The sequence below is a fragment of the Zosterops lateralis genome, assembly GCF_965231275.1.
Source record: "Zosterops lateralis genome assembly, chromosome: 1".
Taxonomy (NCBI): Eukaryota; Metazoa; Chordata; class Aves; order Passeriformes; family Zosteropidae; genus Zosterops; species Zosterops lateralis.
Window position 1 is genome coordinate 82,343,980 of NC_139762.1, and position 17,331 is coordinate 82,361,310.

Below are 17,331 nucleotides of genomic sequence, written 5' to 3' on the forward strand. Positions count from 1 at the left end.
GGCAGGATGGCAGATGGGGCAGCACAGAAACAGCTCTGTGTGATGGTCAGGGAACACAAATAGTCGAATGGAATAGATGAGACTGCTCTTGGCACTGAGGAAGCACCAGGAAAGGAAGCCCTGTCATTAGAGAGTGGATGGGGGTGGGAGGGGGTTGGAAGCCCAGAGAGGTTTTGTCTGGAGAGACATAAAAGGCCGAATTGCCAAAACTAAAGTCAAGGAAAGCTCCAACTCTGTTAGTCAGAACCAAATTCAAGTCAAGTGCTGTTCAGCCAAGGGAGAGACAGTATCCAACCTCACCTGTCCTGGAAAGCATAAGGAGCTTCTGCAGGACCAGGAGGACATTTGAGGGAGTGAATGTCTGGGAAGGAAATGCCCGAGTGGTCCAGTCCTTGGTTCATGAGGACCTTGTTCTCGTTCCCATCCCAGTCTTCCAGTTCAGGGTCCTGGGTATGCTGAGAACAAGTGCTCTTACTATTAAAGACTGAAGCTGAGGAGGCATTAAGTACCTGAGCCTTTTCCTCATCCTTGTTGCTATGTTTCCCCCATATCCAACAAAATGTTGGAACAAATTAGGTTAAAATATGGAGAAAACCAGATAAGTTATGAAAATGTTGGGGAAAATCAGGGGCAATTAGGGTGAAATTGAGAAAATTGTGGAAATTGTGAAAAAATAAAGCAGAAATTCAGGGAAATGGGGGAAAATTAGGGAAGATTGGGGCAAAGTAGGAAGGAATGAGAGGAAATCTGGAGAAAGTAATAAAAATGAGGAGAAATATATGAAAAAAATTGGCAAATTGGGGAAATAAATTTCAGTTGGGGAAATTAGGGATATATTCAAGGGAAATTAGGAGAAATTGGTGAAATTTTTGGAAAATTAGAGGGGATTAAGGAAAATTTGGGGAAATTTGGGAAAAATGAGATACCTTAGGGGAATCAGGGAAAATGCATGGAAATTTAGGGAAGTGTAGGGGAAATAAAGAAAAACTTGAGGGAAGTGGGGAAAATTGAGGGAAATCAGGGAAAATTCAGGGAGAACAAGAGGAAATTTAGGTGAAAAAGGTCAGAATAGGAAAATTAGGGGAAATAAGGGAAAACTGAGGGAAAATTAGCAAAATGAGGGCATTACAGGGAAATTGAGGAAAACTAAATTTGGCCATAATTTGGGAAAATCAAGGGGAAAACAAGGAAATTTGGGGCAAATTGCAGGAAAAAAAAGAACATTTGCAGAAAAATCTGTAAAATTTGGGAAAATTAGGGGACATCAAGGAAATTCCAGGCAAATTGATGGAAATATAGGGAAAGCAGGGGGAAACCAAGGAAATTTTTTGGCAAACTGGGTGACATTTAGGAAAATCAGGGGAGAAACAAGGAAATTTGGGGAAAAATGAGGAAACTTTAGGGAGAATCAGGCAAATTAGGTGAAATTCAGACACCTGGTCCTCTATAAGGCATCTCATGGGATTGATGGGGCCTGAATGCCTGGATGCCTCTGTCTATTCTTAGGTGAGCTATGGGGGTCGAGGGGGGGAAGGGGAACCTGTAGGGCCAGCCCCATATATGGTTATGAGGTGAAGGTGCCCCACAGCCCCACTGGCGTCACAAGCTGATCGGATGTCAAGGGTTGTGGGGGGGATGTCCCAAAAATATCCCATTGTGGGGGGAGGGAGAGGGAACAAAGGGATGGGAGGAGGGGCACAGATGCCTGAGCTCCCTTGGAGGGGGAAGGGGGGGGGGTCACACCTGTCCTTTGTCTGTCTGTCCCCTCCCCCACCCCAGGGGAACCCAGGCATCCAGACGAGTCTTTTGGCTTGCCTCATCTATCCCGTAATAAACTGGGCAGGGGGTGGAAGGAAAGGGGAGTTAAGAGGGGGCCCCTATAGGGGTGAGTGGGGTATCCAGTGGGTGTGGGGGGTCCTGTGGGTCTGGGGGAGCCCTATGGGGGGTCCATGAGGCTAGGAGTGGGTTGTATGGAAGGTCTATAGGGCCAGGAGTGGCCTGTGTTAAGGAGGGGAAACTATGAAGGTCCTATAGGGAAATATTTAGAGGTCCTATGAGGCTGGATGTGGGTCCTATAGGACCATGGGACTGAGGAGGGGTGTCTGGGAATGGATTCTGTGGAGCTGTGCACACTTACAGGGGTCCCTATTGAAAGGAAATAATGAGAACCCTGTGGGGCTGAGAAGGGTTCTATGCATGTCCTATAGGGCTGGAGTGGTGTCCTATAGGGCTAGGGGAGTCCTATGGAGCTGGAAGTAGGTCCTATGAAGTAGGGGGGAGCTATAGAATCCATATGGATGTGAGATATGGGGGTCCCATGGGGCTGGTGGAGCTTTGTAGGCCCATAGGGGTCACTGGACCCTATGGGGCAGTGAAGGTCCTATAGGATTACAGAGCAGAGGGAGGGCCCTATGGACTAGGGGAGTGTACTGTAGATCCATAGGGGTCACCGTGTCCCTATAGGGCAGTAAGGTGGCCTTGAGGTCACCCATCTGTCCATGCCCCCCTCCTCCCTCCTGGTGACGCAGCTGCAGGGGGGAGGGGGGATATAAGGGGGGTCCCCCAGCCAGAGCCTGCAGACCCAGGGGCAGGTGGGGCAGGGGGCACTTGGAGCACTGTGAGGGTCTGGGAGGGGGTTATGGGGGAACTGGGGGCAACTGAAAGGGACTGTGAAGGAACAGGGAGGAACTGGGAGGGAACTGGGAGGGTCTATGGGTGAACTGGGAGGGACTGGGAGGGTCTATAGGAGAACTGGGAGGATCTGTGGGGGAACTGGGAGGGACTGGGATTATACTGGGAGGGTCTGTAGGGGAACTGGGAGGGACTGGGAGGGACTGGGAGGGACTGGGAGGATCTAGAAAGGAACTGGGAGGGTCTTTGCAGGAGACTGGGATGATACTGGGAGCATCTGTGGGGAAACAGGGTGGGACTGGAATGATGTTGGGAGGGTTTATGTGGTAACTGGGAGGGACTGGAGTGATACTGGGGGAGGAAGGAGGGTACTGGATAAATCCTAGGGGGATACGGGGACTACTGAGCAGTACTCTGTCTGTGTGTGTCTGTGTGGTGGTGTACTGGAGAAGTACTGGTGGGGCTGGGATACTGGGAAGTAATTAGACATACTGGGATACACTGGGACATACTGGTATATACTGCGGGGGGGTGTTGTGTCCCGAAACAGGACCAGAACCGCCCTGAGTCTGCACTGTCATCCCCTGACTCGGAGACCACAGAGAGAGGTGGGGCTGAGTAGTGGAAGGAACTGAGGGGTGCCTGGGAGACTGGAGGCGACTGGGAGGGTCTGAGATGATACTGAGAGGGTCTGTAGGGGAACTGGGAAGGACTGGGAGGGATGCAGGAACACTGGGGAATACTGGAAGGTGCTGAGGTGGGATAAAGGGCAGGCAATGTGAGGCAGTGCAAAAAACTGGGGAGGGCATTTGGACTTCCAAGAAGGAACTCGGGATGGAGATGAGGACAACTGGCAAGAGCTAGGAGCACTGGAAAGGAACCGGAGAGCACTGGAGAAGAATGGAAGAAGATGAGATCACTTTGGATGGGGCTGGCTGGGAGCACTGGAGAGACAGTGGAAGCACTGGGAGGGAACTCTAGATGATGAAAGCACTGAGGATGGACTAGGATGGGCCAGCTTGGAGGAGTGGGAGCATTGGAGAGGAACTGGGAGCAATGGGGAGGAATGAAGGAGATGGGTTGACCGGGAGAAAGTGGTAGGTAGGGAGAAGAACAGGGAATGATGGGTTGACCAAGAAAAGAGCTGCAATGGGGTCAGTTGGGGGGAACTGGCAGCACTTGGAGAGTTTGATCCCTCCTACCCCACCCAGCCTTGTCCACCGCCACCATGCCTGATGTGGAGATGGCCGAATTTGGGGAGGCCGCCCCCTATCTCCGCAAGTCGGAGAAGGAACGGTTGGCTGCCCAGACCCGCCCCTTCGACCTGAAGAAGGACATCTTCGTTCCTGATGAAAAGGAGGAATATGTCAAGGCCACCATTATCAGCCGTGAGGGCTCCAAGATCACTGCTGAGACCGAACATGGCAAGGTGGGGGGACCCCAGCCGCACATGGGATACCAGAACCTCAAAATAGCAACTCCATTCCACATGGGACACAGAGAACCCAACCCACCTTCTCTAGAACCCAAGAAACATCTAGACCCCAACATGCCTTCTGCAGCACCCATGGGATACTCAGATTCCACAGCATCTTCTCTAGAACCCAGGAAATATCTAGACCCTGATCCACCCTTCCCAGAACCCATTGGACAGCTAGACCCCATCCAACCTCCTCTATTACCTCAAAGACACCCAGACCCCAAAACATTTTCTCTATCACTTGAGGGACACCTAGACCTCCTCTGGCTCTCAAGGAAACACCCAGATGCCCAGCTCCCAGCCCTTTGGGAGGGAACAACTGGGGCAACTCCTTGCCCTGTGTTCCTGCTCCATGGAGTCCTCCTTATCTTGAACAGACAGTGACAGTCAAGGAGGACCAGATCATGCAGCAGAACCCCCCCAAGTTTGACAAGATTGAGGACATGGCCATGCTGACTTTCCTCCACGAGCCTGCCGTCCTCTACAACCTCAAGGACCGCTACGCATCTTGGATGATCTATGTGAGTTGGGAGCCCATGAGGTTCTTGAGACCCCATGCAGAACTTGGACACCCCTTTTGCAGACCCCTTGGGCCATATGGATGCAAGATGTCCCTTCTCCAGATTTCATGGTCTGCCCATAATGGTGGATCCTTCTTCACACCTTGAGCCACCTAGATCCAAGATATCCCAGATTCTTTGGGCCACTCAAAACTAGGATGTCCCTTCTCCAGATCACATGGGCCACCTGGAACTGAGACATTCTCTCTCCAGACTTCTTTGGTCCCCTAAACCCAAGATGTCCCATCTCCAGACCACAGGGGTCACCTAAACCCAAGATACCCCCTAGACACAAGAAGTCACTTCTGCAGACCCCTTGGACCCACTTGGTGGAGTGACACCTCCTGGCTCTGACCCACCTGCTCCTTTCTCCAGACTTATTCAGGGCTCTTCTGCGTGACTGTCAACCCCTACAAGTGGTTGCCTGTCTACAATGCCGAGGTGGTGGCTGCCTACCGGGGAAAGAAACGGAGTGAAGCTCCACCCCACATCTTCTCCATCTCTGACAATGCCTACCAGAACATGCTGACAGGTAGGGACCCATAACCATATTGCCTGCTCCTTTTTGGGGAGCAGGAGATGTGGGGCAGAGCCAAAGTGGGCTTCAGAGTCTCATGTTTCTTCTCCTCATCCCACCAGATCGGGAGAACCAATCCATCCTCATCACGTGAGTGATCTCATCGGTAAACACTGTCTTAGTCCTGCTTACAGCTAAGACACCCCCAAGCTGACACACAGCCCCTCCCCTTCCTCCCTGAAGTCATGCCCACTGGCCAACCCTTTATCACAACATGGCCTTGTCTGTGGAGATCCATTATCCATCCCTCCCCAGTGAGTCCCTACCCCCAGCACCATAGCACCAGTATCCAACCATTGCTCTCCTTGGCTATCTTCAGCGGAGAATCCGGGGCGGGGAAAACAGTGAACACCAAGAGGGTCATCCAGTACTTTGCTGTTATCGCTGCCATTGGTGACCGTGGCAAGAAGGAGGCGGGAGCCCCAGGCAAGGTAAGGGGAGTGGGTGGGGGATGACACCTGGCGTGTGGCCAACATTCTGCCACCTGTCTGTCCAATCAATGACACAATAAACCAGCCAAACAATTACCCAACCGAACACCCAAAAATCCAACCAATCATCCAACCAACCAACCAACCATCTATCCAATCTTCCATTCATCTGTTCCATCCCCACCCAAACAACTAACCATCCCTCCCCCTAGCCATGTCATCAACCCACGTCCCTGTCCATCAACCTGACCACCCACGCAAACCTTCATGGACTGCTGTGTTCTCCCATCCATCTATTTAAAACTCACATCCTACATCCCCTGCCCCTCACTGTGAGAACCGCCCCTGACACTGTCCCATTCCATCCAGGGCACTCTGGAGGACCAGATCATCCAGGCCAACCCTGCCTTGGAAGCCTTTGGCAATGCCAAAACTGTCCGGAATGACAATTCATCCCGATTTGTGAGTGTTGGGGGTGGAGTCTGTGAGGAAGAGTCTATGGGGTGGAGTCTGTGGGGAAGGGTCTGTAGCTAGGGTGTTCTGAGAGAAGGTGGCCGGCCACCTTCACCTCCTTTCACTATTCTTCCAGGGGAAGTTCATCCGGATTCATTTTGGGGCCACTGGGAAGTTGGCATCAGCTGACATTGAGACCTGTGAGTAGGTTGAGGGCCCCATGAGATGACAATTTGTTGTCCACCATCCCTCCCTCCATCTAGCTCTCCATCCACCTATCCATTTTTCTCCTCATGCCACCATCCACCTACCCTTCCACATCCTCAAGCCTCCCACCATTCATCCATCTGACTCTATCTCCTCATCCCAACTTGCACCCATCTTCTCTTCATCCCCACCCCAGACCTCCTGGAGAAGTCCCGCGTCATCTTCCAGCTGAAGGCTGAAAGAAACTACCACATTTACTACCAGATCCTCTCCAATAAGAAGCCAGAGCTATTGGGTGAGCCACGCTCTCAACCTACCGCCAAATACCTGATCCTGCTCCTCCTTTGGGAGCTGCCTGTCCCAACCCTTTTTTATCCTTTCAGACATGATGCTGGTGACTAACAACCCCTATGACTATGCCTTCATCTCCCAAGGAGAGACCACAGTTCCATCCATTGATGATGGAGAGGAGCTCCTGGCCACAGATGTGAGATGGGAGGCTATCAGGCAGTGTGTATGGATCTCTATGGGCTAGAGAAGGTCTTGAACACATTTTTCCTCCACAGAGTGCCTTTGATGTCCTGGGCTTCACTCCAGAGGAGAAGAACTCCATCTATAAACTGACAGGAGCCATCATGCACTTCGGCAACATGAAGTTCAAGCAGAAACAACGGGAAGAGCAGGCGGAACCAGACGGCACAGAAGGTTGGGTCCAGCTAAGGTAGAAGTGGAAACTGGGGTAAACTCCGCGGTCCTTCCAGGTTCAAATTTTCTCTTCTTCATCCTCAGAGGCAGACAAGTCAGCTTACCTAATGGGGCTGAACTCAGCTGATCTTCTCAAGGGGTTGTGCCACCCTCGGGTCAAGGTGGGCAATGAGTATGTCACCAAGGGGCAGAATGTCCAGCAGGTGAGTAGAGGACATCCCCAAAATATCCCCCTTTTCAGGTGACATGGTGCCATCTCCACCAAGGAGGACACCAAGAGGCTCCTCTCACTGGTGGGGTGTCATTCATCCAGGTGATTTATGCTGTCGGAGCCTTGGCCAAAGCCGTGTATGAGAAGATGTTCAACTGGATGGTAACCAGGATCAACAATTCCCTGGAGACCAAGCAGCCACGGCAGTACTTCATTGGTGTGCTGGACATTGCTGGCTTTGAAATCTTTGATGTAAGCCCTGGTTGACTGTGTTGTGTTGACCCCATTGGGTGTAGAGTTAATCCTACTGGATGGTCAGATATTTGTTTTCATATATGTTGACCCAGTTGGGGCTCAGTTTGACCCCACTGAATATATTAGTTGTTCTGTTGACCCCATTGGTCATCTCCTCTCTCCTTCCCCAGTTCAACAGCTTCGAGCAGCTCTGCATCAACTTCACGAACGAGAAGCTGCAGCAGTTTTTCAACCACCACATGTTCGTGCTGGAGCAGGAGGAATACAAGAAGGAGGGCATTGAGTGGGAGTTCATTGACTTTGGCATGGACCTCCAGGCCTGCATTGACCTCATTGAGAAGGTACTACCGCCCTCAGGACCTCATGCTGGGGAAGGGCCCTTTCAGTTGCAGCTTGGCAGGAACCTCAAAGTTGGTCAGTTTGGTTGTATTTGGTGTTCACTGTAGCCAACAAGGTCTTTTCTTCCTAGCCAATGGGGATCATGTCCATCCTGGAGGAGGAGTGCATGTTTCCCAAGGCCACGGACATGACCTTCAAGGCCAAGCTCTTTGACAATCACCTGGGCAAGTCGGCCAACTTTGGGAAGCCACGAAACATCAAGGGGAAGCAAGAGGCCCACTTTGCCCTTATCCACTACGCTGGCACAGTGGACTACAACATCATTGGGTGGCTGCAAAAGAACAAGGACCCCCTCAATGAGACCGTGGTGGGGCTCTACCAGAAATCAGCCCTGAAGCTCTTGGCCAACCTGTTTGCCAACTATGCTGGGGCTGATGCACGTAAGAGGAACCCCCTTCCCCAGAATCTGGGGCTCTTCCCACCCTGTCCCTGTCCTATCTCATCCTTTCTTCTTCTCCAACAGCTGTGGAGAAGGGGAAAGGAGCTAAGAAGAAAGGTTCTTCCTTCCAAACTGTCTCTGCCCTGCATCGGGTGAGAGTCCAAGGGTTATTGGTGGATCCCAGTGTATGTGGGCATGGAAAACATGTCCTAGGGCAAGGGATGACCCTTGGTGGGACAGGCTGGGAGGTGTCTTCATTCCCTTCATCATCTCCTCCTCCATCTTTCAGGAGAATCTCAACAAGTTGATGACCAACCTGCGGTCCACCCACCCTCATTTTGTCCGCTGCATCATCCCCAATGAGACCAAGTCTCCTGGTAAGCCAATCCCTAAAGGTTGATCCAGAGGACAGTGTTGGGCCTTGGCCAGAGGTGGTGGTGGGGAGCAGTGCTGTGGGGCAGGCCTTGACTCACCAGTCTTGATGACCCACCAGGTGTGATGAACAACCCCCTGGTAATGCACCAGCTGCGCTGCAATGGAGTGCTGGAAGGCATCCGCATCTGCCGCAAGGGCTTCCCCAATCGCATCCTTTATGGGGACTTCCGCCAGCGGTAGGCACAGAGGAGAAAATGTGGGGATGGGGTGGACAATCCCATTGGGGCTGATTTCAGAAGTTTCATGTCCTCTCTGGTTACCAGATACCGCATCCTGAACCCTGCTGCCATCCCTGAGGGGCAGTTCATTGACAGCCGCAAAGGCGCTGAGAAGCTCCTGGGATCCCTTGATATTGACCACAACCAGTACAAATTTGGACACACCAAGGTGAGGTCACTTGGTCTCAGTTCTGGTGGTCTCACCATCCACAAGGTTTTCATGGTGGGACCAGATCATGTACTTATATACCTGCCCATCTGAGCTCCCTCCAACAACACCACCACCCATCCCTCCACCACACCTCCAAATCGCAGCAGCACTTATCTTCATCTCTCCTCAAAGGTCTTCTTCAAGGCTGGGCTGCTGGGGCTGCTGGAGGAGATGAGGGATGAGCGCCTAGCCCGGATCATGACCCGCTTGCAGGCCCAAGTCCGTGGTTTCCTGTCCCGTCAGGAGTTCAAGAAGATCTTGGAGCGCAGGTAGGTGGTGAGATGGAGATGGTGTTGCATCCATGTTGAGTGGAAGCCCCTGGTGACCCACATCATGATGCGGTTTCTCCAGGGATTCATTGCTGGTGATCCAGTGGAACATTAGGGCCTTCATGGGGGTGAAGAACTGGCCTTGGATGAAGCTCTACTTCAAGATCAAGCCCTTATTGAAGAGTGCTGAGACGGAGAAAGAGATGCAGGTAGGACAAGGCCATGGGTAGGGAAGGTGGGTGGCTGGATGGAGAGAGGAAATGGTACGTGGGGACAAAAAGGAAGAAATGAGATTTACATGCCACCTTTGTGTCTCCCACAGAACATGAAAGAAGAGTTTGGGCGGCTGAAGGAAGCCCTAGAGAAGTCAGAAGCCCGGCGAAAGGAGCTGGAGGAGAAGATGGTCTCCATGCTGCAGGAGAAGAATGACCTTCAGCTCCAAGTGCAGGCTGTGAGTGACCTAGATGTCCTGGCCCCACACTCCTTTTTCATCCACCTCAAACCAAGCTTACCCTTTCCAGGAGCAAGACAACCTGGCTGATGCTGAGGAGAGATGTGACCAGCTGATCAAGAACAAGATCCAGCTGGAGGCCAAGGTGAAGGAGATGACTGAGCGGATGGAGGATGAGGAGGAGATGAATGCTGAGTTGACAGCAAAGAAGAGGAAGCTGGAGGATGAATGCTCAGAGCTGAAGAAGGACATTGATGACCTAGAGTTGTCATTGGCCAAGGTGGAAAAGGAGAAACATGCCACTGAGAACAAGGTGAGTGTAGGGAGAGGTCTTAACCTCAAATTGTGGGGAATTGAGCTGACTCAAGCCAAAATGAATAGAGTCTGGTGAAGATCCAAGGCTGGTTGGGTTGTGTTGCCAAGAATCAAGGCTGTTTGGGCTGCTAAATTCAAGGCTGGATGAATTGGGTCATGAAGACTCAAAACTGCTTGGGTTGGGCTGTGATGATCCAAGGCTGGTTGGACTGCATCACCAAGAACCAAGGCTGGTTGTGTTTTACTACTCCTCCTGACTTAGACCCAGCTTCACCAAAAGCAGGAACAACCTCCTGTCTCTTGCCCTACCTCTGGTACCAAGCAGGAGGCCTGATATTTCTCCTCCTGTAGGTCAAGAACCTCACAGAGGAGATGGCCGGGCTGGACGAGATCATTGTCAAGCTAACGAAGGAGAAGAAGGCTCTGCAAGAATCTCACCAGCAAGCACTGGATGACCTGCAGGCAGAGGAAGACAAGGTCAACACCTTGACAAAGGCCAAAGTCAAGCTGGAACAGCAAGTGGATGATGTGAGTGTTGGTTTCCTCCCACAACGGGCACATAGGTGGTCCCTTGGGGTGTGGAAGTCCTTCTGTAGTGTTTGTTTGCAGAGGCTTATGGGTGTGTCTCTTCCTCACTTGCAGCTGGAGAGTTCACTGGAGCAGGAGAAGAAGATCCGGATGGACCTGGAACGGGCCAAAAGGAAGCTGGAAGGTGATTTGAAGCTGGCTCAGGAGAATATCATGGACCTGGAGAATGACAAGCAACAATTGGATGAGAGGCTGAAAAAGTAAGGGCCTGCACACTTACTTGTCCTTTACCCATAACACTTCTGCTGAGCACTTAAGAGAATGACTTGCTGGTGTTTCTCCCCACACCTAGGAAAGACTTTGAGCTCAATGCCCTCAATGCCAGAATTGAGGATGAGCAAGCAGTTGCAGCCCAGCTCCAGAAGAAGCTCAAAGAGCTTCAGGTGAGGTTGGCTTCAGCTTGGGGGTCAATCAGAAGTAGGAACTAGTCCTCCCCATTATCTTCTTCATATCTTTTTGAGAAGGACCTAAACCAGTGTGCCACCCACCTGAGGTTGGAAGCCCATGGCATGTCCTTTGTCCCAGAACTTCTCTGTCATTTATTGCCTTGAAATTTCTCATGGGCTGGCTCCTGTACAGGTTGGCTTTTGTGGGGGTTGAGCTGAACCAATGGGTTGGGAGTACTCAAGGTAGGGAGAGCATCTAGGGTAGAATCATCTGAGCTGAGCAGACCATCTGGGTTGAATCACATTCATTCTAATGTTCTTAGAGAAGTTTGTGCTGAATTGTCTGTTGGTCCAGTTACTTCTAGGACTGGTTGAGTTGAATGAATCTCAAGGTAATTTGAGAAGGTGGAGAGTGTCTTCAGATAAGGCCAGGTTGACCTGGAGAGCTCAGATCTTGACTAAGTTGAAGAGAACTGGATGGGATCAAGACTGGTTGAGCTGAAGAGTCTACAGTTGGTTAGGTTGACTTGAATTGACTTAAAGACTCTCCAGCTTGATTGGTTGAGTTGAGTGGAGGAGTTGGGCAAAACCAAGTCCGCTGAAAACATGTTCATCCCTGGAGCACAGGCGCGGATTGAGGAGCTGGAGGAAGAGCTGGAGGCAGAGCGGACAGGCAGAGCCAAGGTGGAGAAGCTGCGCTCAGACCTGTCACGGGAGCTGGAGGAGATCAGCGAGCGGCTGGAGGAGGCGGGTGGTGCCACTTCAGTGCAGATCGAGCTCAACAAGAAGAGGGAGGCAGAGTTCCAGAAGATGCGGCGGGATCTGGAGGAGGCCACGCTGCAGCACGAGGCCACGGCTGCTGCGCTGCGCAAGAAGCACGCCGACAGCGTGGCCGAGCTCAGCGAGCAGATCGACAACTTACAGCGTGTCAAGCAGAAGCTGGAGAAAGAGAAGAGTGAGCTCAAGCTGGAGCTGGATGATGTCGGCTCCAACATGGAGCAACTGATAAAGGCCAAGGTAAGAAATAGGTCTCCAGCCATGAAGAGACAACACTTCTATTGCCCTTTCAAGGTTCCCTTTCATCTTCGTGCCCTTCTTGTTTGTAGGCCAACCTGGAGAAGATGTGCCGCACCATGGAAGATCAGATGAATGAGCACCGGACCAAGTCTGAAGAGGCTCAACGCATGGTCAATGACCTCACCACTCAACGAGCCAAGCTCCAGACAGAAAATGGTGAGAGGCTTGCTCTTCCCTAACTCTTTGACTAACTCTTGCCCAGTGGGGTGGCTTTGTGGTGTGTTCTGCAAGTGATTATCCACCACTTCACCCGACAGGTGAGCTCTCCAGGCAGCTGGAAGAGAAGGAAGCCTTCATCAACCAGATGACACGAGGGAAACTCACCTACACACAACAGCTGGAGGACCTCAAGAGGCAGCTAGAGGAAGAAGTCAAGGCAGGCCTTTATTGGGGGAACAGGGGGGCTGAAAGACACCTCCAGTGTCAAGGATGCAGTTAGTTTGGGATTGAGATGTGCATCATGAACCTGCCTTCACAGTAGGAGAAAATGAATTGAGGGTCCTCAGAAGTTCAGTAGGGTTGGTGCGTTATAAGGAGGTTGGATTGGGTTGGGTTAGGTTGGGTTGGTGGTTGGTAACTAGGATGTTGGAGTTAGAGAATGCCAATATAGCTCAAGTTGATAGGGACCCAGCTTCTCCTTCCTTCATAACTCTCTCCTCTCTCAGGCCAAGAATGCACTGGCCCATGCCCTCCAGTCAGCCCGGCATGACTGTGACCTTCTGAGGGAGCAGTATGAGGAGGAGACAGAAGCCAAGGCTGAGCTCCAGCGCTCACTCTCCAAGGCCAACTCTGAGGTGGCACAGTGGAGGACCAAATATGAGACAGATGCCATTCAGCGCACTGAGGAGCTGGAGGAGGCCAAGTGAGTAAATCTCTCCAGGAAGGGAGCTTCTGTGGGGCAGGGGAGAGTGGAGACTCTTCCACAGTAGAAGGATCCAGGGGATCTGGAGATGGTAGAAGAGATCCAGAGTAGAGCCTCAGCCAGTCAATAGGTAGAATAAGGTCTGAGTTGGCCCACTTGTTCCATGGGTCACCACAGCCAGGTTTTGTCCCATGGCAGGAAGAAGCTGGCCCAGCGGCTGCAGGAGGCTGAAGAGGCGGTGGAGGCGGTCAATGCCAAGTGTTCCTCCCTGGAGAAGACCAAGCACCGGCTGCAAAATGAGATTGAAGATCTCATGGCAGACCTGGAGCGGTCAAATGCAGCAGCTGCTGCATTGGACAAGAAGCAGAGAAACTTTGACAAGGTAGGAGGGCCAAGAAATGGTGGAAGGAGAAGAGTGGGGAAGGGGTAGAGACATGCGGGTCACACAAATCAAAAAGAGGCAGGAGAAGTCCAGAAGTAAGCTGAATGTCTTTCAAGGGCCATGTTTTAGCAGAGCTTCATGTCCCATTCAGGGAGAGTATTGGGGAAAGAGGAGGAGGATGGAAAGAGGGTTCTTCATGGGCAAAGCAGCAGCTGAGCAAGTGGTGTCCTCATAGATATTGTCTGAGTGGAAGCAGAAGTTTGAAGAGTCACAGGTGGAGCTGGAAGCATCGCAGAAAGAGGCCAGGTCCCTCAGCACAGAGCTCTTCAAGCTGAAAAATGCTTATGAGGAATCACTAGATCACTTAGAGACTTTAAAGAGGGAAAACAAGAATCTCCAAGGTGAGACTGTGGTCCTTCCCCACTCGCCTTCTTGTATTCCACTACCTTCCACCAAATCTGATGAGATCTTATCTGAGCAGAGGAGATCTCGGACCTCACGGAGCAGCTGGGTGGCAGCCACAAGACCATCCATGAACTGGAGAAGGTCCGGAAGCAGCTGGATGCTGAAAAACTGGAGCTCCAAGCTGCACTGGAGGAGGCTGAGGTGAGTCAAATCACATACCCCATATAAAGCCCTAATTTGTCCTAGTCTCCTCTGTGGCCCTTTAATTTCCCTCTCTGTGGCCCTTTAATTTCTCTCTGTCTCCACCAGGCCTCTCTGGAGCATGAGGAGGGAAAGATCCTGAGGGCCCAACTGGAGTTCAACCAGGTGAAGGCAGACTATGAGCGCAAGCTGGCCGAGAAGGATGAGGAGATGGAGCAGGCCAAGCGCAACCACCTGCGGGTGGTGGACTCACTGCAGACGTCTCTGGATGCTGAGACCCGGAGCCGCAACGAGGCCCTGAGGCTGAAGAAGAAGATGGAGGGTGACCTCAATGAGATGGAGATTCAGCTCAGCCATGCCAACCGCGTGGCTGCTGAGGCTCAGAAGCAAGTCAAGACATTGCAGGGCTACCTCAAGGTACCCATCAGACCACTGTCCCCAAAGCATGTTGAGATATAGTAGGTCCCACCACCCCAGAGTGGAAGAAAGGCAGACCTTGAGCTACTTGCCCACCATCCCCATTCACCCTCTTCCCACATGCCACTTTGTAGGACACCCAACTGCAGCTGGATGACATGGTACGGGTCAACGAGGACCTGAAGGAGAATATCGCCATTGTGGAGAGGAGAAACAACCTCCTTCAGTCAGAGCTGGAGGAGCTGCGGGCAGTGGTGGAACAGACTGAGAGGGCACGCAAGTTGGCTGAGCAGGAGCTGATTGAGGCCAGTGAGAGGGTCCAGCTTCTCCATTCACAGGTGAGACCTCACATACCTTCAAGGAGAGAGGTTACCTCCATCCATGGGTGTGGGCTTCTAATGGGTTGACTTGTCAAGATCTCCAGATCCTTTAAGCCTGCAGAGTTGGCAGGGAGCAGAGGAGCATTAAGTACTGGGGGATTGAAGAAGGATGGGTCAGCAGTTCAACAGATACCTCCTGAGATCTTCTCCTCTAACTCTAGAACACCAGCCTTATCAACCAGAAGAAGAAGATGGAGGCTGACATCTCCCAGCTGCAGACAGAGGTGGAAGAGGCCATCCAGGAGTGTAGGAATGCTGAGGAGAAGGCCAAGAAAGCCATCACTGATGTGAGTGTCATGGCGGGACCGACATCTACAACACCTTCCACTGGAGGGTGATGGAGAGCATGCTTTGGTCCTCCTTCTCTGCTTGCTTCTCTCCTCGGGCAGGCGGCCATGATGGCAGAGGAGCTGAAGAAGGAGCAGGACACCAGCGCCCATCTGGAGCGGATGAAGAAGAACATGGAGCAGACCATCAAGGACCTGCAGATGAGACTGGATGAGGCTGAGCAGTTGGCCCTCAAAGGGGGCAAGAAGCAGCTGCAGAAGCTGGAGGCTCGTGTGCGGGAGCTGGAGAATGAGCTGGAGGCTGAGCAGAAGCGCCATGCTGAGAGTGTCAAGGGTCTCCGCAAGTCTGAGCGTCGCGTCAAGGAGCTCAGCTACCAGGTGGGGCTCCTGGGCTGGTCCAGGTCAACTACTCTCCCTGTGGCCCCAAGCCTTTTGTCTCATTCTGTATATGACTTAGAACATGGCTGAACTGCTGGCCAGAGAGATATGGGAAAACTAGACCACCCACTGTGTGTATGTGTGATACTGTAGTGGGATCCAGAACATGGTCCAGGTCATGAGCCACCCAGGCCACTTCTTGGTGCTCCAGCATCCATTGGATCTTTGCCTGATCCAGAACCTCAGATGGGATCTCATCAGGGGCAAGATGATACTATCAAACAGGGAGACAACCCGCTTTCTGCCCCACAGCTGGGGCCACACACAGATCTAGAGAAGCTCCAAGAACACAATTAATTGTCCTAAGAACACCATTAACTGTCTCCTGACCCTCACTGCCCTGGTGATGATTCAAAGCACAGGTAAGGTTATGTCCTGACCCACACGTGTCTCATCCCACAGACGGAAGAGGACCGCAAGAACCTGGTCCGGCTCCAGGACCTCGTGGACAAGCTCCAGATGAAGGTCAAGGCCTACAAACGACAGGCAGAGGAGGCGGTGAGCACTGAAGTGACATTTGTGGGACTACACCCCAGGAGGGGACAGTATGGGATTAGGGTGTGGGAGACGATGTGGGGAGTAGCAGGGGACCTTGGGATGGTCAAGGAGTGAGGAGTCAGGGGCTGAGGAGAGTAGGTCAAGAGAAAGTGTGGAAAATGAGTGGGTGGTGGGATGTAGGGATGATGGTGGGAAGGATGGATGGATGGATGGATGGATGGATGGATGGATGGATGGATAGAATGTTAGATGGATGGTTTGTTGAGTAGATGATTGAGTGGCTGGAAGATGGGATGTCTGGAAGGACAGGTGGGTCCAGATGGAGCAATAAGAAGATAGGATAGAGGGACAACTGCCAGAGTGGCAGGAAGCCAGACAGAGCTGTGTGGGAGCCTCACTGGTGTCCCTGCACCTCAGGAGGAACAGGCAAACTCCAACCTGGCGAAGTTCCGCAAGGCACAGCACGAGCTGGATGAGGCAGAGGAGCGTGCTGACATCGCCGAGTCCCAGGTCAACAAGCTGCGGGCCAAGAGCCGTGACATTGGAGCCAAGGTGGGACTTTCCCCTGCCCTACAGCTGCCCTATGTCTGCCCCACAACTTCTTCATGCTCACAGTCCCTTTTTCTTACTCTCCATCAGAAGGGACTCCATGAAGAGTGAAGCTCTGGACCCCCAACAATATCCCCTGGACCTCCAAGTGGTCCACCCCCACTCCCAGCCCCCTAACCCTGGTCATCCAATAAAAAGCATTGAGCAGCAGCAGTTTCTGTGAGGCTGTTTTTGTGTGGGGAGGCTGGAGGTTCCCCATGGCATGACACCCACACGATGCCTGTAGCCCACACAAGATCACCAACCAATCTGCAGCACAGTGTGCCCCAAAGCATGATGCAACCTGACCTACAGTGCAATGTGATGTGAACCATGAGCTCAACCTTGAGCTGCCCCATAGTGTATTTTTATCTACTCCGTGTTCTGTAACCTCAACATGCTCCACACCAACCTAGATCCATGTGAGGTGAGAGACATGTTTTGGGAAGATGTGGGGGTGGGGAGGGAGGGACCCCTGGAGGTGGGGGACAGTATCTGGGCCCCCCACATATGGCGCAGAGCCCGAGTGGATCCCTCAGGCATGTCTTGGCTCCTGAGGTTGCACCCTGCCCTGCTGCAGGTGCTGGGGTCCCTCTGCCCTGCCCTCAGTGTTCCCCTCGCCACCAGCTGCTCCA

The 17,331-nt window shown here is 52.3% G+C and overlaps 1 protein-coding gene across 1 annotated transcript; it reads left to right on the forward strand.

Moving 5' to 3' along the window:
- The first annotated feature begins 3,184 nt into the window (after positions 1 to 3,184).
- On the forward strand, positions 3,185 to 16,867 carry LOC310906745 (myosin-7). The gene is made up of 40 exons (XM_083856201.1): positions 3,185 to 3,239; positions 3,843 to 4,060; positions 4,489 to 4,632; positions 5,047 to 5,203; positions 5,311 to 5,338; positions 5,568 to 5,679; positions 6,049 to 6,141; positions 6,269 to 6,332; positions 6,536 to 6,634; positions 6,723 to 6,826; positions 6,906 to 7,044; positions 7,129 to 7,247; positions 7,358 to 7,507; positions 7,681 to 7,851; positions 7,980 to 8,289; positions 8,373 to 8,440; positions 8,578 to 8,665; positions 8,782 to 8,899; positions 8,987 to 9,110; positions 9,285 to 9,421; positions 9,504 to 9,630; positions 9,744 to 9,872; positions 9,943 to 10,185; positions 10,539 to 10,715; positions 10,830 to 10,975; positions 11,068 to 11,158; positions 11,789 to 12,178; positions 12,268 to 12,394; positions 12,496 to 12,614; positions 12,904 to 13,100; positions 13,299 to 13,482; positions 13,718 to 13,883; positions 13,964 to 14,088; positions 14,197 to 14,505; positions 14,640 to 14,843; positions 15,047 to 15,172; positions 15,275 to 15,550; positions 16,013 to 16,108; positions 16,526 to 16,660; positions 16,748 to 16,867. The coding sequence occupies exons 2-40, from the start codon at positions 3,860 to 3,862 to the stop codon at positions 16,766 to 16,768; spliced, it is 5,814 nt and encodes a 1,937-aa protein (XP_083712327.1). The 5' UTR covers positions 3,185 to 3,239; positions 3,843 to 3,859; the 3' UTR covers positions 16,769 to 16,867.
- The last annotated feature ends 464 nt before the right edge of the window (positions 16,868 to 17,331 follow it).